The 25,673-nt window shown below is 43.9% G+C and overlaps 1 protein-coding gene across 2 annotated transcripts in view; it reads left to right on the top strand.

The window, feature by feature from the left end:
* Positions 1-25,673, top strand: part of LOC126481227 (nephrin-like) — a 667,514-nt gene that overhangs the window by 580,673 nt on the left and 61,168 nt on the right. For both annotated transcript variants that reach the window (XM_050104833.1, XM_050104834.1), the window contains exon 6: positions 7,183-7,334. In XM_050104833.1, the coding sequence (XP_049960790.1) occupies positions 7,183-7,334 (152 nt within the window). The remainder of the gene's footprint in view (positions 1-7,182; positions 7,335-25,673) is intronic.

The following is a 25,673-nucleotide window of genomic DNA, read 5'->3' on the forward strand; positions in this document are numbered from 1 at the left end:
GGATTTGGGAAGGACGTCGACCATGCCCTTTCAAAGGAATCATCCCGTCATTTGCATGAAGCGATTTAGGCAAATCACGGGAAACCTAAATCAGTATGGTCGGACGCGGGATTGAACCGTCGTCCTCCATAATGCGAGTCCAGTGTGCTAACCACTGCTTAGATTAGAATTATATATTAATTCCTTCAGCTGCTGACGGGCGTTGACATATATCAACGGGGACAGGTGAAAATATGTGTCCCGATCAGGACTCGACCCGGGATCTCCTGCTTACATGGCAGACGCTCTATCTATCTGAGCCACCGAGGGCACAGAGGATAGTGCAACTGCAGGGACTACCTCGCACGCACCTCCCGTGAGACCCACATTCTCACTATGTATATCCACACACTACATTCGTAGTGTCCCTACCCAACACACTCGTTACTCGTGGAAGATATTCTTACCAAGTCCCGTAAGAGTTCGGGTAATATGTGTGCATCCGCACAGAAGAGAAAGGTCATAGCCGGTATTGCCTGAACTATGTACTTATATGGCTACAGTGTCTGTTCTTTCGGACATGTTCGAAAGAACAGACACCATATGCATATATGTATACTGCTAAGATTAGTTTGTCAGATATTATCGGGTGTCGACAGCGCATTGTCCCTCATTCCTTAAAGGTAGGTCTGTAGCTTTAAGTTTCCTCCTGCCGGACGTATTTTTCTTACCTATCACAGTGCTAACAACACAAAAGATAGGCAAAGTTCCATCTGAATCAGCTGTGTGACTGACTGAAGAAATTCCGAAAACACTACGTCTTGAGCACTGCATTGTGTGGAAAAGATGCATGGACATCTAAGTAGTCGAAACACTATTGACTTACAAAAAGTCGTCTGTATTCGGATGTATCGCCAGAATGACGAAACCTATTTGGCAGACAATACTTCAGCTTTCGTAATAGACTTCTTTAATACTGATCTAAAGTATCAATTGAAGATGGTTGAAATGGCTCTGAGCACTATGGGACTTAACATCTGAGGTCACCAGCCCCCTAGAACTTGGAACTACTTAAACATAACTAACCTATGGACATCACACACATCCATGCCCGAAGCAGGATTCGAACCTGCGACCTGCGCCTAGAACCGCACGGTCACTCCGGCCGGCGACTCACGGCCAAACCCAAACTTCCACATGGTGTCAACCAGATGTCTACATCGTGTACTCATACATCAATCATATACCGTATGTTCCTGTAAGGGCGAGATATTTTACATGAAGGTCGCTTGTCCAGTGTCGGCGGGTAAATGCGATATGGCACATGCCTGTGCAAAGCAGTGGGATGTTCCTTCACATATGCATGCACGCAATTCGCAATAACACGGGCACTACAATATCGCAAAAATGTTTGGCGTACCTTTCTCTTTGGTTAGTGTACTGCCCACTGGCTTCAAGTTAACTTGTAACTCTGAATAAATAACAAATTAAGAGGTTAACTCAAAAGAATCAAGTGATCCCATTCGAACAAACCCTCTCATACGAATGTCTTTCTGAATTCATCGAGTTGTTCAAATTTCTAAAAACGCTACACATATAAATATTCACTTGTTCCAAAATCGTACTGTAAACTAGCAAAGCTTCATCTACGTCAATAAATGTTGGTGTGATATTGAATAGTATCACTGCTATCAAACGGTTCAAATGGCTCTGAGCACTATGCGACTTAACTTCTGAGGTCATCAGTCGCCTAGAACTTAGAACTAATTAAACCTAACTAACCTAAGGACATCACACACATCCATGCCCGAGGCAGGATTCGAACCTGCGACCGTAGCGGTCGCTCGGCTCCAGACTGTAGCGCCTAGAACCGCACGGCCACTCCGGCTCACTGCTATCGGATACAGCTGACACTTTGTGTGCGTCAATTGAAAAGGGTCGTGTACGTGGCCCTGACTGCTTCACACCTTCGCGTTCAGATCGTTTGGATATGTTTCGGGTCGAGATTTCCATTTTGTGTCTTTCTACTGCACGACTATTTACAGAATATACATTGATAAGCCAAATCATTATGACCACCTGCTTAACAGCTTGTTTGTTTGTCTCTGCAACGAAATACATCACTGATTCTGGCATCACGGATCCCGCAGTTTGTTCGTAGATTTGTGGGGTACGTACCATTACTACGCGTAGGTCATGTAATTCGCGTAAATAATGGGCCGTGATTTGCGTACGCAAATTTTATCTGTCCGTAGACTTGTTCGTAGACATAGTTTCGGTTCGCATTAATAACGGGCCACTGATTTGCCTACGCCATGGTGGCGCCCCATAGCGACCCAGATAGTTTCCATAGCGCTTACATCAGGCGAATTTGGTCGCTGAGACATAAACGTCAGTTCACTACAATGCTTCTCAAACAACGTAAAAGGGTGCTGGTTCCGAGACACTGACAGTTACACTGGTGAAAGATGACAACACCGTCTGGGAAGGCATCAAGCATGAAGTTATGCAGGTGGCTCCCAGCTGTCAGCGTGTCTTCGATTAGTAGGAGGTCCGACACTAGCGCACGAGAATGTCTCTCATAGCATAACACTGCTCCCACCATCTTGCGTCCGTGGCGCCGTGCAAGTTTCGATTCGCCGTTCACCTCGGTGACGGCATTTGTGGAGATGACTGTCGAGCTAGTGTAGCAAAAATGTGATTCACCCGATAAGCCGACACGTTTCCATCGATCGACGGTGGAATCCCGAAGGTCTCGTACCAACTGGAATCCTAATTGACGATGCCGTTGGATCAAGATGTGTACACGTGGGGATGGTCTGCTGCGCGGCTCCACGTTCAACAATGGACGACGAACGGTGCACTTTGAAACACTCGTGTATGCACCAGCATTGTGCCAATTCAGCAGAGATGCTACAGATAACCTGCTTTTTTAGAGCAGAAAAGCTTTCGTTGCCACGTTGTGTGAAGCGTCGTGGACAACCATCTATTTAGCGCCTAATGGTAGTTTCACTGTCCTATCTCTTTCCGTAGATACTCACGACCGTAGCATTTGACGAGCTTTGCCGTTTTCGAGATACTCGTCCACATGTTCAGCTTAATAATAATCTGCTATTTTCGAAGACCCTTATCTCAATGGATTTCCCCGTTTGCAGCCCATATCTTCGCTAGGGTGATCCCACATCCGTGTCTGCTCCGCTTACAAACTTTTGTTACCCCGTCACGTGCCCGCAACGCCACCTGGCGACATCCAACGTCGCCGTGGGCAGTGGTCATAATGTTTTGGCTTTCAGTGTATGTAAACTTCACTTGGTTGATATTTTCAAAGGCATCTCTATAAAGAGAGAATCCTAGCTCCACCGTCAAGATACCATACGTATTCAGTTAAGCTGTAATTAATTTCGTTTGGAGAAAAAAACAGCCATCAGTGTAAGGTGCCAGGTGGCTTCTCTTTATCAAAAATGGAAGCGAGTTGTATTTAATTGCTTTACTCTGGGCCTTACTTAAGCGGCTGTTTTGATTCCGTTTTGAGAATGAGGAATGAGTAAATAGTGTTATATTTAGCAAGCTTTGTGGTAACCGTGGTTGAGTTTAGTGCGCCTTTTCGGGTTGCTGGCGTCGTCTTTCGAATTCGTGGCGCCGCTAGCTCAATATATCATGTCATGTTCCTCTGGTTTGAGGCCACTAAGATCTTTGCTCGCCGGTCGGTGTGACCGAACGGTTCTAGGCGCAACAGTGCGAACCCGTGCGACCGCTACTGTTGCAGGTTCGAATCCTGCCTCGGGCATGGATGTGTGTGATGTCTTTAGCTTAGTTAGGTTTAAGTCCCATAGTGCTCAGAGCAATTTGAACCATTTTTTGATCTTTGCTCGAGCTTTTTGATGGTGATACAGTGTGTAGTCAGTGGGGAGGGGGGAGGGAGGGGTCGAGTAGGGGAGTGGTAACGGAGCAAGGAGGACGGTGTGGGAGGCCGGCCCGGCGTGTAAGGCGAGCACTTGCGCAGTCGTCTCGGGCAGGGCGCCCAGCGACTGGTTGGTGGGCATATTTGTGGTCCGATTTGAATCCGTGGCTGACTTCGAGTGCAGTCTTCGTGCGCAGCCTGGCCAGTCAGCTGTGGGACGTGACACCGATACAGAGCTGAAGCCAGTCTCGGCGTGCTGAATTCTGGGCCACCTTTGGACCCGCAAACTTCAGCTTCGATTTTTGAATATCAGTTAAGTTTTGGATTTTGAGGTTTTAATTGTTATTTTCTTATTAATACCCATAGGTCTCCAGAATGAGATTTTCACTCTGCAGCGGAGTGTGCGCTGATATGAAACTTACTGGCAGATTAAAACTGTGTGCCCGACCGAGACTCGAACTCGGGACCTTTGCCTTTCGCGGGCTAGTGCTCTACCATCTGAGCTACCGAAGCACGACTCACGCCCGGTACTCACAGCTTTACTTCTGCCAGTATCTCATTTCCTACCTTCCAAACTTTACAGAAGCTCTCCTGCGAACCTTGCAGAACTAGCACTCCTGAAAGAAAGGATACTGCGGAGACATGGCTTCGCCACAGCCTGGGGGATGTTTCCAGTATGAGATTTTCACTCTGCAGCGGAGTGTGCGCTGATATGAAACTTCCTGGCAGATTAAAACTGTGTGCCCGACCGAGACTCGAACTCGGGACCTTTGCCTTTCGCGGGCAAGTGCTCTACCATCTGAGCTACCGAAGCACGACTCACGCCCGGTACTCACAGCCTTACTTCTGCCAGTATCTCGCAGGAGAGCTTCTGTAAAGTTTGGAAGGTAGGAGATGAGATACTGGCAGAAGTAAAGCTGTGAGTACCGGGCGTGAGTCGTGCTTCGGTAGCTCAGATGGTAGAGCACTTGCCCGCGAAAGGCAAAGGTCCCGAGTTCGAGTCTCGGTCGGGCACATAGATTTAATCTGCCAGGAAGTTTCACCCATAGGTCTGTTGGGATCATTGCGATTTCTTAGCTAACCTATTTCACCAACAGTTGAATCCTTGAATTGTGGCTGTCGTTTGCTTTTCGTGGATCTTTACTGGCCTTGGTTGTTTGTTAATATGATATCCTAAACGGTGTGAGCTGATGGTGTTTTCTGAACCGAAGCAATAACGTGCTGTGGCTGGACCTCCACCTCGACTCCCCACGTCACGCAGTACCTACATAGTTGGGTGTTAGCCGACATCCCTGTCAAACATATTCGAACACCACATAAGTACCTCTCTCTCGTAATACGGCCGGGCGCCAGTTTCGAGACACCGGGCATTGTAGACGTCATCGCTCTGTTCATTATATTGGTTTAGATGGTGCCTGGATCTCAAAATCTGCAATTGCTGAGGTTGTGTAATTGCGTTTGGCGGCCTAGTTTTCTTTCGGGCTCCGTTAATATTTCTTTTGCCGATCTTTACTCAACGAAAAGGGCGTTGGAAGGCCGATTAGCTCGTTGTAACCTTTCTTGGATTTCGTATTTGACGTATCCTGTGCTTCTTGCGATAAGCCTTCTGGTGCATCGCTTCTGATGAGGAAATTCAAACTCTTGGTTCCTTAACTGAAGCAGTTATTCATGAAGACCCACCTGTTTTCTGTTTGGTAGTCTTATTTAACTGAAGCTGTTATTAAAGAAGGCTGCCTATTTTCTATTTGGTAATTTCACTTAACTGATGCTCTTATCATTGGATGCATGCCTGTTTTCTATTTGGTAATTTTATTTAACTGAAGCTGTTATGATTGAAGGCCCGCCTGTTTTCCATTTGGCAGTTCTACTTAACTCGTGCTGTTATCATTGAATTCCTGCTTGTTTTCTGTTTGATAATTTTACATAACTTAAGCTGTTATTATGGGAGGCCTGTTAAGCTGTTGTTATTGAATGCTTGCTTTTCCCTCGTAATAAAATAAAGAACTATTTCGTAATCTGGGTTAGCTGAAACTCTTGTTAATCGTGGCCTACTTTTTTTTATTGATCTGTTCTGGTATCTTACTCAGTTTGTGTTGTAATTAACAGAAATTGTGACTGCCAGGGACCTACCTGTTAGAGAGATATTTACGTCAATATCGGAGTAACAAAGATGACCCATGATGGTACATGGTGCCCTAACTTTCGCCTTACATTCCTTTACCTATTAGTGTTGTTGAGGTGAAGGGTTATCACCAGACCTGTCAGAATACATATTGAATTGCAACAGTGTAGATGATGAGTGACCACTGCGAAGCACACATGGCTAAGCGGCATGTACATGTGGAACCTTGTTGTCAGCGATTGATACACTTTGAAAGGGGCCTGATTGTTGCTTTCTGTTTGGCTGCCTGGTCGAATCGTGCAATATCTACATCTATGGGGCATTCGGGTACGACAATGGCCAGCGGTGGAACTGCATGTGAACATGAGGATCAGCATACTCATCGTCAAGATTCCAGACGACTAGGCCTGACCACCACAAAACAGGATCGCCGTATTGAGCACCAAGCATATCGTAACCATGATACGCTGATGCATGGCATCGGACTGTGTACAGCGGTGAATCAGAGGTCTGTACTACCCGGGATGATCCAGTCGACAACTCCTGATGACCACAATGGAGAATCGCCCTAAGGAGCACCAAGTATATCGTAACTGAGAACCATGAATGAATGGTATCGGATTCAGTGATGAATCGCAGTTCTGCACTGCTCTGCGGCAACCTGGGAAGACGACCTATACTTGCAGTGTTTTGGAGAAGCATGACGGTGTTTCTCCTGGTGTGGGAAGTCGTCGTGTACGACTTCAGATCACAGCTTGCTGTGAGTGCGGGAACTCTGACGGCACAACGGTATTTCACGGACATCGTGCGTCCTCGTGCGTTATCTCTCATGTGACAGCATCGTGGTGCCATTTTCAACAGGACAATGCTCGTCCACAATTGGCAGGTGTCTGTATGAACTATCTGTATGATGTTTAAGTTCACACTGTCAAGTGCTTTGTAAATTTTATTCGATTTTTTTTTAATCACTGAAATAATATTACGCATTCTCTCAACCCGTGAAGTTTCATTTCGTTTCGTCATCCCTTTCTGGGTGCTTTAACTCTTTTCGGCACGCAGTGTACTCGTTTACGCACGTTACAAGGCGCAGACTGCACAGGCGCCACTGTTCTGTGCTGTTGTGTACATGCTTTGAGATGTTGCCCTGAGAATAACACTAGCGGCCCGTTGCCTGTTGCAGTGCGTCCGCTGTGGGTGCAGCTGACGAGCCAGAGGCGGCCGCTGTCGGCGGACAACACGTACGAGATCAGCTGTGAGGTGGTGGGCACGAGGCCGCCGCCCGTCGTCACCTGGTGGAAGGGAGGCGTGCCGCTGCGGAACACTCGCGAGATGGTGAGTCCGGCGCCGCATCGCGCACCGCTTACAGGGCAGAGCGAAACTACGAATCTTGATTAACAGGCTGCAACATTCCAGGTCCCACCAGGCGACAGGTTCCAGAAGCCTACGGTAGGTTCCATGTAGGCAGTGACGTGCAACGAAGAATCCCCTAAATTTAGGGCATCCACCCGCGTAAATACTACTTCTTCCACTGCTATTTCAGCCACGCATCGTTCGGCCAAGCTTAGACTGACTAGAAAGACTGTCGACAAGGTAAGGTCCCAAGCGCGGCTTTCTATACTCCATCGCGGTGGTACTGCGCATTCGGGGCACAGATACTGGTAGGCGGCAGAGAGCTATATTAACACAAGCGTCACCTGTGCTGAAAGCGTTCAGACATTTGATTGCTTATCGATGTATATTCGGCAGCGGTAACAGCTTCACTACTCCTCTGCAACTTAATCACACCAAGAGCAAGATTCCATCCCTAGTCGTTGTTGTGGTCTTCAGTCCAGAAACTGGTTTGATGCAGCTCTTCATGCTACTCTATCTTGTGCATGCTTCTTCATCTCCGAGTAACTACTGCAACCTAAATCCTTCTGAATCTATTTAGTGTATTCATACCTTGGTCTCCCTCTACAGTTTTTACCCTCCGTAGTTCCCTCCAGTACTAAAATGATGATCTCTTGATGTCTCAGTGTCCTACCAACCGACCCCTTCTTCTCTTCAAGTTGTGCCACAAATTCCTCTTCTCCTCAATTCTATTCAGTACCTCTTCATTAGTTACGTGATCTACCCATTTAATGTTCAGCAGTCTTCTATAGCACCACATTTCAAAAGCTTCTATTGTCTTCTTGTCTAAACTATTTATCGTCCATGATCCACTTCCATACATGGCTATACTTCATACAAATACTTTCAGGAAAGGCTTCCTGACACTTAAATCTACACACTACGTTAACAAATTTATCTTCTTCAGATACGCTTTTCTTGCTATCGCCAGTCTCTACTTCGACCATTATCAGTTATTTTGCTCCTCACATAGGTAAAACTCATCTACTACTTTAAGTGTCTCATTTGCTAGTCTAATTCCCTCAGCAACACCTGATTTAATTCGATAACATTTCATTAGCCTAGTTTTGCTTCTGTTGATGTTTATCTTATATCCTCCTTTCAAGACACTGTCTATTCCGTTCAACTGCTCTTCCAGGACCTTTGCTGTCTCTGACAGACTTACAATGCCGTCGACAAACCTCAAAGTTCGTATTTCTTCTCAATGGATTTTAATTCCTACTCCGAATTTTTCTTTTGTTTCCTTTACTGCTTCCTCAATATACAGATTGAATAACATCGGAGATAGGCTACAACCCTGTTTCACTCCTTTCTGAATCACTGCTTCCCTTTCGTGACCCTCGACTCCTATAACTGCTATTTGGTTTCTGTGCAAATTGTAAATATCCTTTCGCTCCCTGTATTTGATCCCTGCCACCTTCAGAATTTGAAAGAGAGTATTCCATTCAACACTGTCAAAATCTTTCTGTAAATCTACAAATGCCAGAAATGAAGGTTTGCCTTTCCTTAATCTATCTTCTAAGATAAGTCTTAGGGTCAGTATTGGTTTACGTGTTCCAACATTTCTGCGGAATCCAAACCGATTTTCCCCGAGGTCGGCTTATAACAGTTTTTCCATTCGTCTGTAAAGAATTCTTGTTTGTATTTTGCAGCCGTGACTTATTAAACCGATAGTTTAGTAATTTTCGCACCTGTCAACACTTGCTTTCTTTGAGATTGGAATTCATATATTGTTCTTGAAAGCTGAGTGTATTTCGCCTGTCTCATACATCTTGCTCATCAGATAGTAGAGTTTTCTCAGGGCTGGGTCTCCCAACGGTATCAGCTGCTCTAATGGAATGTTCTCTACTCCCAGGGCCCTGTTTCGACTTAGGTCTTCCAGTGCTCTGTCAAATTCTTCACGCAGTATTCACATCTCATCTTCATATACGTCCTCTTCCATTTTAATAATATTGCCCTCAAGTACATCGCCCTTGTATAGACCCTCTATATACTCATTCCACCTTTCTGCCCTCCCTTATTTGCTTACAACTTACAACCGATTTTCCATCTGAGCTCTTGATATTCAGAGAAGTGGTTCTCTTTTTGTCCGTAGGTCTCTGTAATTCTCCTGTAGGCACTATCTATCTCACCCCTAGTGATAGGTGCCTCTGCATTCTCACATTTGTCCTCTAGCCATTGCTGCTTAACTGTTTTGCACTTCCTGTCGATCTCATTTTTGAGACCTTTATATTCCTTTTTGCCTGCTTCATTTACTGCATTTTTATATTTTCTCCTTTCATCAGTTAAATTCAATAACCCTTCGGTTATCCAACGATTTCTATTAGCCCTCGTCTTTTTACCTGCTTGATCCTCTGCTGTCTTCACTATTTTATCTCTCAAAGCTACCCATTCTTCTTCTACTGTATTTCTTTCCCCCGTTCTTATCAATCGTTCCCTAATGCTTTCTCTGAAACTCTCTATAACCTCTGTTCTTTCAGTTTATCCAGGTTCCATCTCCTTAAATTTTGACCTTTTTGCAGTTTGTTCATTTTTAATCTACATGCCTTATCCTAATTAAAACCATTATTTCTGTTTATGAAGTTACTGGTTAATCTAATTCCAATGAATTCCTTGAAAACAGAATCCCAAAAGAAAGAGGTGGATGTTAAAATATACACGTAAGTTAGTCGAATGACCCGTATCTGTACAATGCTCTACCACAACTGAATTATTTGTCTGTAGTAAGCGTGTGTATCTTCTTTGTTCCACACACCTCTTATGAACGGTGCGTGTTGTCAGATCTGTATGAGACTTATTACATTTTCCACAAGGAAACTGATGCACACCCGCGTTACAAAGAAATCAGTCATCCTGTTTTGAAAATGACTGCCTTTCAGCAACCGTTTGTAAATTTCAGTGGAGAAATAACACAGGCAACCGGTTGCAAATATAATTTAATACATTTACTTAGGTTAGTAATACCCAAGATGACGTCTACGGATGTATTCATCAGAATGAAAATGTAGAAGCCATAAAGTTACATGGCGAGAAGGCAATAGTCTAAGTTTATTTGGTAATCTTTCTTAACTGAAGATTTTATCAATGAAGGTCTGATAGTTTTCTATTTGGTAACAAGGGGACATGCTCATGAAAATGACCAAAAATTTGAAAAAAAGTTTCTTATACTGTAGAAAAGAGCATTTCATGCTGATTTCCAAAATGTATAGTTTATGGGCATTATCATTTTCCGTTCGTTTTAAAATTGAAGTTGAACGTAATGTTGCACAGGGGCCACGCCCACCTCTCAGTTTGAAGTGCGTCAGAATACGTGATACATTAACTTGTTCTTTCGTTTCTTCCGTCGTTAGTTACGGATCGTTAACACAGGTGTATTCTAGAAGGCACTGACTCCCAGAACCGAAGTACAGGCATGTCTAGAAGGATGTGGTTCGAATGTAAACTAAGATCTGAGACTAAATGATTTCGGAATTTAATAAGAGTGTGGTTTTGTAGCTTTTGTGTGTTGTTTTGTGTCTGTGTGTGTGTTTCCTGTGCTGCAAATGCCAAGAATAAAGAAATTTACCTCCAAACGAAAGTTTCGCGGCAACCAGTTCAAAACAGAACCGAATAATACACATCTGTTGCTTCAAAAGTAGCCCGCAGAAACTGTGTCTGCCGGCCGCAGTGGCCTTTCGGTTCTCGGCGCTACAGTCTGGAGCCGAGCGACCGCTACGGTCGCAGGTTCGAATCCTGCCTCGGGCATGGATGTGTGTGATGTCCTTAGGTTAGTTAGGTTTAATTAGTTCTAAGTTCTAGGTGACTGACGACCTCAGAAGTTAAGTTGCATAGTGCTCAAGACAGAAACTGTGTCTCCAGACAATGCCTCTAGACGTAAACTTTCGCTTTCTGAATGTAATAAGAACAAGCCTAGTAGTATTGTGAGCACCAACAACGACGGAAGCGCTGTTGTGAACCTAAGTATGCTGTCAAGACTTTTGAAGGGTGCTATGAAATGTAAGTACTGCAGTTGTGAAGAGAGTATTGACGTTTCTGAGGACATTTCAGCAAGGAAGGGTTTTTCAAGTCGGTTAGTGATTGTCTGTAACTCGTGTAAGATGAACATTGATACTATAAGATCGCCAGTAACTGCTAGTCGACATTACAGTGTAAATATTCAGCTTGCTAATGCAATACGAGGTATTTTTTGTGTAGAGATGGATTTGCCTCCACCTCCACTGAGGTTTGACAAATACAATAAATTTATACAAAAAGCTTTATGCGGTGTAAGTGAACATTCAACGAAAACAAACAGCAGAAGAAACAGTAGCCTTGTCTGAGAATAAGGACACTGTAGCAGCATTTGACGGATCTTGGCAGAAGAGAGGTCATACTTCTCTGAATGGGGTTATAACTGCCACATTTATGGAAACTGATAGAGTAGTAGATTATGAATGTCTAACAAAGCACTTACGGGGTTGTTTAAGTAAATTTATTATCACCCATGTTTTTGTAACGAAATTTGATGGCCCAAGTGGAAACATACAAACTAAAGGACTTCTAAACATTTTTAGAAGATCAGAGGTTAGTCGTGGTGTGAGGTATGTAGGCTACCTTGGGGATGGAGACTGTAAAGGACATACCACTGTTGTTAATGGCAGACCATATTGGGTCACACTGATAGAAAATCTTGAATGTGTTCGGCATGTACAGAAAAGAATTGGAGCTCGGCTGAGAAATTTGTGTAAGGACGTCAGAGGAAAACACTGTCAGACGGAAAACACATAGGTGGTCCAGGTCGTCTTACAAAAAGTGAAATTGATTCTTTGACTCAGTATTATGGATTAGCAATAAGGAGAAATGTAGGAGATTTGGAGAACATGAGACGAGCTGTTTGGGCAACACATAGTGTCAACAGATGAAACCCCACAGCATGCTTTGTGTCCAAAAGGGGAAGATTCGTGGTGTAAGTACTTGTTGAGCACTGCTACAGGTATACAGTATACCCAAAAGCATTCCTTACCACTTGCTGTAATGGAGGCAATTAGGCCTATATATAGGGATCTGACAAATAAAAATCTACTTAGGAAATGTATGCTTGGTCTCTCTCAGAATGCAAATGAAAGCTTCAACAGCTGTATATGGGAGAGGACACCCAAAGCTGTATTTGTTGGGCTGACAATGCTGAAGATGGTGTAATGGATGCAGTAATAACATTCAATGATGGTGCACTTTCAAGGACCAATGTTATGAAGAATTTGAACATCCTGACTGGAAGGAATATGGCTTCAGCTCATACTGCTATTGACAAGCGGCGGGTAACTGAAGCAGAGACAGCTGCAGAAGCTGCTACCAAGGAGTCAAGGATAAAAAAAAGAATGAAGAGAAAGAGTATGGAGGATAAGGAAACAGGAGGACAACTGGAGTATGCCCCTGGAATGTTCTTAACGAGCGTAGTGGTAAGTTAATAAATCTGTAAACCTTCTTTTGCGATTTACCGAAAACTTGAATTTTCATCATTCAGGTAAACTTTTCTCCTAAATGACTAAAGTTAAAATCACAAAAACTGGTACACATATTTAAAATTACCTCCTCTATCTCTCTTGCCTACGATTTCCTAAGAAATTTATGACGTGATGATGATGTCAGAGACGTACATTTTTAAATATTTTTGTCGTAGTAAAATAAATTACCTGTCTTTTTCACAGATCAGATCTTGGAAGGAAATAGAAGGCATAAAACACTTATCTGAATGCAGCCTGTACTCTGACTCTTTTCCAATCCCTACAGTCAGTGGTTCCAAGAGGAAATGGTACTGCAGAGAAACAGTGTTCCGTTTTTTATACTATCATAAATATTGTTGTCAGTACCAAAAGATAATAAATATCACAATGAGGTTTTGGGAAATGCTTTGAATAATGACCCTAATTGTGTGTAAGAATTTCGAACTACCTCTCTTTTTTAGATAAGTTGCACTACGAGGCTGAAGATAATGCTAAAAATACAGCCCGTTCAGGGGTATGTCCCCTTAACTGAGGCAGTCATTAAAGAAGGCTGCCTGTGTTCTATTTAGTTATTTCACTTAGCTGATGCTGTTATCATTGGAGTCATACCTGTCTTCTATTTGATAATCTTATTTAACTGAAGCTGTTATTAGTGAATGCCTGCCTGTTTTCCATTTGGCAGTTCTACTTAAGAAATGGGTGTAATTCAACCTTCCCGTGAGGCCAGATTACATATGTGTCGTTCACATACCTCTAGAAGACCGTTGGTTTAAAACTTTCGCAATCGAGTGCTTTGTCTTCGGCATCTCCCGTAAATAAATTAGCCACCGGAGGAGAGCGTGGAGTCTCCATAGTAAACCTATAAATCTGCTCAGAAACTGCATCACAATGAAGCAGATCAATTGTTTCGTTTTATTGAAACATTCTGTCTCTCAAATGATAAACCTAATGTTGGATTCAGTCGCTCCAGATATTTCCTCAGGGTTCCTCACATCTGACTGGTACATAATCTTTCTACTTCTCCATGACCAGAAACACCGTATTGGATCACTTTGCTACTTTAGACTCTTATAAAAATATCCCCATAAATAACTACACTTCGATCTTTTATTCATTGCTAACAGCCACACACAGTTACAACAAAACTGAAAGAAAAATTTTCGTACTTCAGTTTCCTGTAGTGTATCTCACTTGTGTAATGTACGAGTAAAAGACTTCACAATTCCGAAGTTACGAAGGCCAGAAACGGCGAGAATTTGTGCAGAATCACCCTAATATCTTATTCATTCATGTTACTGACCATATTATAAAACAGTGCATCTCTTACGTGACGATCTATTTGGCTTTAGGACAGGTAAAGGCGACAGAGAGGTGGTTCTGACCTTGCGTTTGATGGAAACAAGACTTAAGAAAATTAGGACACCGTCATACGATTTTTCAACCTAGAAAAAGCGTGCAACAACGTAAAAATGGTGCAAGATGTTCGAAATTCTCGGAGATATGGGTATAGGCTACAGGAAGGATGGATGATATACAATAGGCATAAGAACCAAGAGGAAATAAAAGAATGACAGATCAAGTATGAAGTGTTGGAATTTAAACGTGTGTGTGGTTTAGAAATTAGTTACACAGAAGTAACCTTTAATTGTGAAAAGGGTAGATAACTTCCCAACGTTCCTGCCAGGTGGAACTCGCGATTGAGAGAGTCCAAAAGTCATCATGGGGTCATATGACGATGAAGAGCATGGTCAGTGTTGTTTATAGTTTAATGAATCCAAATCCGCTACTACAGTTCAGAGACAATCCACGACTAAATATCGCAAGTCAGCACCTCAAAGAAAAACTGTTAATAATAGGTAGAATCGTTTCACCGAAACTGGCTGCGTATCACAAAGAACGCAATGTCAGGGTCGGCCAGCAGTCCTTTCTGGTGCAGCAATTGAACAAGTTCGACAGCCTTACATTCATAGTACAGGTAATCCAGCGAATGTGCCAGCTTAGAATTGAATATACCTAGTGTTACAGTATGGACGGTATTACGGAAACGCCTTTCATTCAAAGGCACTGTTGGAAACCTTAAGAGAAGCTGAGAAAGAAAAACGAGCTGAGTTTTTTGTGTAAATGTTTAACAGAATGCATACTGAAGGTGATTTTCTCAATAAAATATTTTTCAGTGACGAAGCGACCTTCCGTACCAGTGGTACGGATGTGGGGTGAGCGGCAGCCACGTCACGTAATCGAACATGTACGTAACTAGGTAAATGTTTTTTGCGCTGTAAGTTTTAACAAGATTTGAGGTCCTTCCTTTTTTTGCCGAGTCAGCTGTAACTGGCATATCGGAACTGGATATGCTTGAACATTATCTAATGCCTCAGTTGCATTAGGACATTGACACAGAATTTACTTTCCAGCGAGATGGTGCACCACCAAATCCTCATCGTGAAGTTGTCGCGCATCTGCTTAGGAGTGTGCTGATTTGCATTGGACTTGATGGTACAGCGTCGTGGCAACCACGGTCACCTGGTTTAACCCCAACGGACTTGTGTTATATGGGGTCGCATTAAAGACCAATTGTTTGTTCCTCCTCTTCCTGGAAACGTCGACGCGCTGCAACAACGGATGACACGTGCAGTTGCCACCATACATCAAGACTTGCTTCACAGGATTTGGCAGGGAACTAATAACAGATGCGATCTGTCGTGATACAAAATGTAGTAACATTGAAAATTTGTAATTAAAACTTGAAGCTACACTGCATACAATGCTGCATGAAATATTTCTGTAAGTTTGTTACAATTTTCACAATTAAAGGTAATTTTTGTATAATGAATTGATAATCACCCTACATATATAAGGCGGCTTGCTTATTTATTTTATTCTGGACCCATATCAGGAAATATGCTAATCTTTAGCGATTGTTTAATTTATTGCTCTGCCTATATATAATTTCCGTAGAAATTTTTGAAGTGTTTAATTTTCAGCAGGTTTTCAGCCTGTGTTTCTGTAGCACGCTGCCTCGTATATAATATTAAGTGCTGAAAATTAGTTTAAAAATTGTGCGATGGATACAGAAGAAACTGATGACAATCTGTCTCGAACAATGGTTCTCAAAATGTATGCAATAGCGATTGCGAGAATGACATCTCCTTACTTTTCAAACCTTTACATTTCTGATTTCTAAGAAAGTTTTTAAGATTTGGTGACTATTATACCGACACCTAACGATCCCTAAAGCTCATGTGAATTACTTCGGTGCCCGCTGCCTAGTTTATTCCAAATATTCCAGGAATAATTTAGATTTAGTCATACTTTTGTGTTGTATGCGATTAAATACAGGGTCGCACTTCACATTCCCAGAAACCTCCCAATAAAATCTGAATTTTCCACTGAGTTCTGCTGCTACTGATTTCGCATTGTCGTCAACCAGAATCTACCTGCATATCGTTTCTCCAGGCACTTAAATAATTACCAAACGTTTACCATAATCTTACAATCGGATAAAATCGGACTCTGCATTTGTACGCATTTTGCATGTGTACATATCAGATCCTTCCTCGTGTTTATGAGAGTTATGATTGATTACATACATTTAAAGCTAATCTTTCATTCAGTGCGCTAACTGGATATACTGTCTAGCCCGTTCTAGATTTTCTTAGTCACTCAGCAATGACACTTTTATGAGTACACCAGTTTGTATAATGGTTGATATCAACACGTTCCGTCTTGTGAATCTGCCATGAATCTGTATTAATTCGAATTCATACTGACAACCTTGACGTCGTTCGTAGGAGCATAATGCTCTGAAGTTTCTCTTTATCTTGATATCTGATGATTTCTAGACACAACTTGTGTTATTACATACCACAAAACAAACCACGGAAGATTTCTGAATGAGGTCATGCTACTGCAGCGTGAAGTATAGAAATTACTGAGTAATGGCTTTCATTTATTTATTTCATGCGCCACTTTGTAAGGCTAGCAATAATGGAAAACACATAAAATGATTTATACGAAGGATGGCAATGCGACGAAGAAATAACGGCGGCACGATATACGATGGCTATTCGGAAAGTAAGGTCCGATCAGGTGCGAAATAAAAACTACAATGAAAATCCGAAGAATCTTTGCACAGATGTGTTGAGATGGGTCTCTAGCATGCCTGTCGATTGAGTCAATCATTCTTTTCATTGTTGCCCGCACAGTGAGTATGCAGGGATGCCTAGAAAATAGCGTCCCCCGCCAACTACGAGGGCCTGGAGAGAGGTTTCGCCTGAAGTCACGCAACCTCACAGAACTTAACTGTCGTGCGTTTCCTTATACATGACAGCTCTTGACCACACACTGCAGCGTTTCCGATGGGAAGTGTTCGATCACCCACCACACAGCCCGTCATTGACTCCAACCGAGATTCATCTCTCTTCTCACGAACCGCTGGTTGTGAAGACAATATCTTCACACAGACTACCAGCTGTAGACCAGCATAGAGGATTGACGGAAAGCACAGGCGACTGCCTTCTGTGACGAGGATATCTGAAAGTTGGTACAACGCTACGACAGATGACTCATTTGAAGCGGTGGCTATGTAGATAAGTAGCTGGAAGGTGTAGGTAACAGTTGCAAATAAAATCTTTTTGATTTTCACTGCGGTTTCCATTTCGCGACTGATCAGACCTTACTTCCCGAGTAGTCCTCGTAGAAACATCTAACGTACATTGCACTTCAATACTAGATGTCTTATCGTCTTCAACAGTCCATTTAAACAAAGGTTTTTGTAGTCGTAGGCTCAAATAGTGTATGCGTATGTCCACATAGCGTAGTCCAAAGTCATTCACTGTGTCTTCTGGTTCTCTACGAAACAAGATACGCAGAGAAAGCCTTGAGACTGCTTCATGTTGACATATATTGCAGTATGTGATCAGAAGTATCCGGCCACCTATTATGTTACTGGACATCACTATCGGTTGTGTCCAACCTGCGCCTTTATCGTGGCTTGAACTATCTTCGGCACACTTCCAATGAGATGTTTCAATGTCTATTGAGGGAATGACAGCCCGTTCTTCCTCAGGAGCTTAGAAATAAGACATGGACGCTTGAATCTGAAGTCGACGTTCTAACTAATTCCAAAGGTGCTCGATTGATCCATGTCATGACTCTGGACTGGACAGTAAATTTCAGGAATATTATTATCTACCTATCGTTGCCTCACAGATGCTGCCTTATGAAGGAAGCGGAACATCGAACATTCTGAGATACGCTACTGACCTTTTAAATATCATACCGCGTAAAGATTGTATTTGAGACTGCGTGAACCATATATTTGCAGCAGCTACTTATCTATCCGAACGTTCCTGTGCAAGTAATGTTTGCATGTACGTGCGTTCGTTCGTGTGTACGAGGGTAAGTCAATTATTACCCTCAAAGTTGCTATACAATTTTATTGTAATCAAATAGGAAACTTACAATAACATCATTTTTCGACATAGTCTCCTTGCGTTTCAACGCACTTGGTCCATCGTTGAACAAGCTTCCTGATGCCCTCATAAAAGAAGATTCTCGGTTGAGCTGCGAGTCAGGAATGCACCGCTTCTTTGACTGGTTTGTCCGAGGCAAATCGACGGCCCCTTAATGCCTGTTGGAGTGGATCACACAACTGATAGTCAGAAGTGGCAAGATCGGGACTATATGGAGGATGATCCAGTACTTCAAATTTGAGTTTCTGGAGAGTTTCAGCAGTTTGGGCAACAGTATGCGGACGGGCATTGTTTTGCAACAACGTAACACCTTTTGACAGGAATCCTCGGCGTTGGTTCAAATGGCTCAAATGGCTCAAATGGCTCTTAGCACTATGGGACTGGGATCATCAGTCCCCTAGCACGTAGAACTACTTAAACCTAACTAACCTAAGAACATCACACACATCCATGCCCGAGGAAGGATTCGAACCTGCGACCGTAGCAGTCGCGCGGTTCCGGACTGAGCGCCTAGAACCGCTAGACCACCGCGGCCGGCCTCGGCGTTGGCTTCGAATTGCAGGCTTTAGCCTGGCAGTAAGCATTTCACTGTAACGTACACTGTTTACTGTTGTGCCCCTTTCCCCATAACGCTCCAGTACTGGACCTTGTGCGTCCCAAAAAACCGTAAGCGTCAGTTTTCCTGCGGGTGGTTTGGTCTCGAACTGTTTGTTGCCCGACGAATTTGGATGTTTCCATTCCATACTGTGCCGTTTACTCTCTGGCTCGTAATGGTGGATCCACGTTTCGTCACCAGTAATGATCCTGTCTAAGAAATTGTCTCCTTCGTTGCCATAGCGATCGAAATGTTTTTTGCAGATGTCCAAGCGCGCTTGTTAACGCAACTGTGTGAGTTGTTTTGAGACCCATCTTGCACAAACTTTATGAAACCCAAGTCTGTTGTGGATGATTTCGTAGGCAGAATCGTGACTAATTTGCAGACGATGTGCCACTTCCTCAATAGTTAATCGTCTGTCTAAGAGATTCATTTGACGTGAACGCTCAATGGTTTCTTCATTTGTGGCGGTAAACGATCGCCCGGCTCCTTCATCGTACGTAACACTTGTGCGACCATTTCGGAATTTTTTAGTCCATTCGTAGACACTTCGTTGTGGAGAAACACTGTTCCCCGTACTGTACCGAAAGTCTTCCATGAATTTCGGCCCCTGATACACCTTCCGACCACAAAAAACAGATCAATGAACGTTGTTCTTGTTTGGTGCAAATGGACAGCGGACCAGCCATGATTAACACCACGGCACCGATAAAGAAACTAACCTAGCAGCTTGAAAATTGCAAAGATATAACAACAAATAAACAAAGTATGCGTCATAAACTTAAAACGACAGTACTACCAAAATAAACAAAAATATAACTAAATTGCCGATACTAATTAACTCACCCCCGTATATAAAAAGTGTTTCACTAAATGTGTTTGCCTCTGAAGTTACGAAGTAATAGGCGACAGAAACATTTATTGCGGTAGGTCACCATAAGAAGCGTTACACTGTCTGCGTAACTGTGGACATACTTTATTGAGTTATTATCGAAAGAGTTACAGCAAAAAGACACAATTTTTACATGGAACAATAGTTGTTTCTATCATGCACTGGAATCAGTAACACCATCTGTGTATACATCAATTTAAATTACATTCATATCACTTTTTGTTTGGGAGCTACAACCCTTAAAAGTTTCAGGGGCAGATACCACACATGCTGCGCATAACGCTATGCGCATTCTAAATGTGGTGCGGACGAGTAGTAACTTTGCCGATGTCACGGAGCGAGAAGCTTCGTCGATGCGCTGTTAGACTGCCGACAGTTCGAGCCACACAATCAAACGGGACTCAGTGTACCACAGTTACTGACATCGGATGAAGATGGCATACAGGAACAACGAGTACGTTGACATGTTGCTGATGCTGGGCTAGTGCCGACATAGTTTATTGAGTTATTATCGATGCCACTGACGCAGACATAGCGTACGCCGTGAGATATCCTAGGCGAAGAACTCTAGCAGCCATTACGTTCTTACGCGGCGAACAACGACTTCGGGAAACAGGCAGCTTGGTAATGCGCCGCAGTAACAGACGAAGAACTGCAAGAAGTGAGGAGATGGAGGTGTTTGTTTTAGCTGCAGTACACCACGACCTCATGTCAGCTTACGAGCCGTTGCTGCACCTGCTGGTGCCATTCACACATCTGTGTGGCATATAGTACACAGCCACAGGTTTCACTCGAACCGCCTCTCACTGACACAGGAGCTGCATGGGAACGATTTCCGTAACAGTCTGTGAATGGGCCATGCGTAATTTCACGCTGGAGTGTTTACAAGGTGTTATGTTCTCTGATGAGTCCACGTTCACAAATTATGGTGCAGTGAATCGCCATAACACGCACTACTGGGCCGCAGGCAATCTTCGTTGGGTACGACCAGTCGACCGTCAACGTAGATGGTCTATTAATGTATGGTGTGGAATCCTTGGGGATGAAATCATCGGTCCACACTACTTCCCAGATACACTGGCAGGTGAGTTACATCGCGCGTTTATAGTCGACAATTTGGGTGGTTCAAAAAATGGTTCAAATGGCTCTGAGCATTATGGGACTTAACATCTGAGGTCATCAGTCCCCTAGAAATTAGAACTACTTAAACCTAAGTAACCTAAGAACGTCACACACAGCCATGCCTGAGGCAGGATTCGAACCTGCGACCGTAGCGGTCTCGCAGTTCCAGACTGTAGCGCCTAGAACCGCTCGGCCACCAGCGGCCGGCTAATTTGGGTGGTCTCCTTGAACATATGTGTCTGCACACGAGAGTCCATATGTGGATGCAGCACCATGGTTACCCAGCCCACTCTGCGCGTGCTGTTGTGGAAGAGCTAAACAACAGGTATGCAGGAAGGTGGTTGGGGCGGCATGGTCCTCATTTATGGCCCGCAAGGTCGCCCGACTTAACACCATTAGATTTCTTTTTGTGGGATATCTAAAGGATCGTGTTTATGTCGCTGGGCCCACATCTCCAGATGATCTAAAACGGCGCATCGAGGACGCATGTTGCTCCGTGACACCGGCGATGTTGCATGTCATCCGCAGATCCTTTAGAAAGCGCATTGCATCGTTCATTCACGAACATGGACACACATTTGAACATCTAATGACAGAAACAACTATTGTTCGACTTAAAAAATTGTATCTTTTTGCTGTAACTCTTTGTGTAATAACACAATAAACTATGCTCATAGTTCAGCAGACAGCGTAACGTTTCTTATGGTGACCTACCGCAATAAATATTTCTGTCGCCTATTACTTCGTAACTTACAGAGGCTAACACGTTTAGTGAAACACCCTGTATGTATGTGTGTGTGTATTTGTGGGTGGAGGTTGGGGGAGGGACATTCGATGAGGATACATTGCGAGAAGGTTATTATAGCGAGACTGTCAAAGCCAACTTTGCATCAGCTACACATCCGGCAGTGGCCAGAGAGTGCACAGCTCTCTGACCGGAAGCCGCGCGGCGGGCGGCATTATTAACTGGCGCGGCGTGCCACTGCTTCCGGTTCATTCGGCGCGGCACCTGTCACCTGTCAGCGCGAGACCGCCCGCCGGCCCCGTAATTAGCGGTTATAATGTGCGCCAGGCTGAAAACTGTTTGCGCGCACTTGCCGCCGCCACGACCCATTAATTATTAGAGCGCGCGCTACCGGGATTAGGCGGGTACCCGTGGCGTCGGATTACGTCGCTGCTAGCGGTCCAATCATAGCGGCGGCTGCGGATTTCCGCAGTCACATGAGCAGACATGCGCTGCTGCGGGCGGCTCAACCTGCCCTTGTGACTGTAGCCTCTCACGGTGCGCGTGCCTCGCCGATCCTCTCATTCGTTTCATTAACCGTAGCAGAACGAGGTACCCCAGATTTCAATCCAATTATGATTCTGTTTCTTCTTATGCACAAAAAACGCCGTGACGCTATGCACTTTCCTTCTTCACACGTTTGGTTTATTGTCAGATATGGAAACCATTACTTTACTCCATCGTCATTGATGAATCTACATGTACATCTACATTTATACTCCGCAAGCCATCCAACGGTGTGTGGCGGAGGGCACTTTACGTGCCACTGTCATTACGTCCCTTTCCTGTTCCAGTCGCGTATGGTTCGAGGGAAGAACTACTGCCGGAAAGCCTCCGAGTTCGCTCGAATCTCTCTAATTGTACATTCGTGATCTCCTCGGGAGCTATAAGTAGGGGAAAGCAATATATTCGATACCTCATTCAGAAACGCACGCTGTCGAAACCTGGACAGCAAGCTACACCACGATGCAGACAGCCTCTCTTGCAGAGTCTGCCACTTGAGTTTGCTAAACATCTCCGTAACGCTATCACGCTTACCAAATAACCCAGTGACGAGACGGGCCGCTCTTCTTTGGATCTTCTCTATCTCCTCTGTCAACGCGACCTGGTACGAATCCCAGACTGATGAGCAATACCCAAGCATGGGTCGAACGAGTGTTTTGTAAGCCACCTCCTTTGTTGATGGACTACATTTTCTAAGGACTCTCCCAATGAATCTCAACCTGGCACCCGCCTTACCAACAATTAATTTTATATGATCATTCCGCTTCAAATCGTTCCGTACGCATACTCCCAGATATTTTACAGAAGTAACTGCTACCAGTGTTTGTTCCGCTATCATATAATCATACAATAAAGGGTCCTTATTTCTATGTACATGCAAAAAAAAAAAAAAAAATGGTTCAAATGGCTCTGAGCACTATGGGAATTAACATCTATGGTCATCAGTCCCCTAGAAATTTTAACTACTTAAACCTAACTAACCTAAGGACATCACACAATACCCAGTCATCACGAGGCAGAGAAAATCCCTGACCACGCCGGGAATCGAACCTAGGAACCCGGGCGTGGGAAGCGAGAACGCCACCGCACGACCACGAGCTGCGGACTATGTGTTTGCAATACATTACATTTGTTTATTTTAAGGGTCAGTTGCCATTCCCTGCACCAGGTGCCTATCCGTTGCAGATCTTCCTGCATTTCGCTGCAATTTTATAATGCTGCAACTTCTCTGTATACTACAGCATCATCCGCGAAAAGCCGCATGGAACTTCCGACACTATCTACTAGGTCATTTATATATATTGTGAAAAGAAATGGTCTTATAACACTTCCCTGTGGCACGCGAGATGTTACTTTAACGTCTGTAGACGTCTCTCCATTGAGAACAACAAACTGTGTTCTGTTTGCTAAAAATTCTTCAATCCAGGCACACAGCTGGTCTGATATTCCGTAGGCTCTTACTTTGTTTATCAGGCGACAGTGCGGAACTGTATCAAATACTAGTGTTATGCCGCTTATTCCAAAAATATCTTGTTGTAATCGGATGAATTACTGTCTTCAGTATTTAGCATGGACGGGGGGATCATAGAACAGAACAATTTCAAATGGTTCAAATGGCTCTGAGCACTATGCGACTTAACTTCTGAGGTCATCAGTCGCCTAGAACGTAGAAGTAATTAAACCTAACAAACCTAAGGACATCACACACATCCATGCCCGAGGCAGGATTCGAACCTCCGTCCGTAGCGGTCGCTCGGTTCCTGACTGTAGCGCCTAGAACCGCACGGCCAACCCGGCCGGCGAACAAGTTCAAATTATTTATCATCACAAATAATGAAGATATAAGAGTCCTATTTGATGATAATGTTCTTCCCTCTCTATACATTCACTTGTTATGGTATCGGAACAGACAAGATCTCAGTGCACTATTCAGGTCGTGGGCTGCAACAACCGCCACAGAGTTGCACCATACTGACATCTGAAAGCTGCAAGTCATTTTGCATGCCCTTTCATTTAACCGGAGGATTACCCAGTAATTCGAGGGTAATAACGATGCAGAACACTATCGAAATGTTTTATTAGAAGAAATTAGATAACAGTGACTGTACGTATTCAGCTCTTGCTAACTTCTTTTCATTACCTTTAACTGGATGCAGGTTATCCTTGTCTTGTCTATGCTTTCTGTGAGTGTGTGGGAATGTGAAGCACGCTGAATCTGGAACAGTGAGATCAGTGAACGCAACGAAAAAAGAAGTCCTCTGACATCAACCCGGGTGGGCAGTGTCTGGTGTTGCATCCATGAAAATTAACAAGCTGAGGCCAGGCGGTGGGGGGAGGGGCTGTTGTGGGAGGGTGGGGGGGGGGGGAGGAAGTGCCAGCCATTGTGCGTTTTACATCTGAGGCCTCCCTTGTGCCCGAGCTGCAGCCTGGGATGGGTCACTGTCAACAGATGATTAGCTTTCTCGTATTCCGAAGAATACTTTCACGAAATAACGGTCTCACACATTTTAAAAAGAAGCATGGCTTGTAAAAATATGATGGTCTATCCTCGGACACAGCTGTTTTTACTTTCAGAGAACCTCTGATGCGAGGCTAGTGGCTGGGCGCGAAAACGCGTGATTGGTGAAAAACTTTGTGACGTCTCGGAGACGTATCAGAAGCGACAGTTTGCTGATAGTAGGGTGAATCGAAATATCATTGGGTTACATCATCACACGTTATCATGAAGGGAAATTTGTGCTTGAAGGATCCTCACCATTGGCCGGACGAGTGTTCGTATTCTACTACTGGTGGGCATATCCTTTTTGGCAGAAAGAAATAGCAGTTCATGCATTTCAGCTAGGAAAATTGAAATTCGTTCGGAGATGAGGAAAATGTGCACATCTGTAGCACACCAAAAGTGGTGGTTTGCCCATCTTATGCACATCAGCAGCGTTCGTTTGGAGGGAGAGTGCACCTCAGCACATGAGATGAGCAGGGTCCAGGATTGGTGCTGCCGGAAGCGCGGCTCTTGTCTCTGTAGCAGAACCCCACACAGGACTGCAGCATTCTGCATGTCTGTTGGTAAATAATTATGATGAGCGTAATTGCCAGCATCGGCATCATAGGGGATCTCTTAGTCTACGTTTTCTCAAGTCACTGCGATCATCTGTCTCAAGTCCATCATTGCTTAAGTAGATGTATAAGTTTCTCAATATGACTACGACGACAACAGTCACTGTAATCCTTTAGTTAAGATTTTTAAGCACAATTTGCAGAATGACATCAGTTTCAAAGGGGTATGTTTCTTGGTGGCTCAAGGAACGCCGAAAACCGATAAATCTACTGCTTAGAATTCACACAGAGAGACTGAAACTCAGTGAGTACTCTTCATGTTCTTATCGGTTTAAGATTTGTTTAATTGAATAAATTGCCGGGTTCCTCATAAGCTT

Source organism: Schistocerca serialis, chromosome 5, assembly GCF_023864345.2.
Source record: "Schistocerca serialis cubense isolate TAMUIC-IGC-003099 chromosome 5, iqSchSeri2.2, whole genome shotgun sequence".
Taxonomy (NCBI): domain Eukaryota; kingdom Metazoa; phylum Arthropoda; class Insecta; order Orthoptera; family Acrididae; genus Schistocerca; species Schistocerca serialis.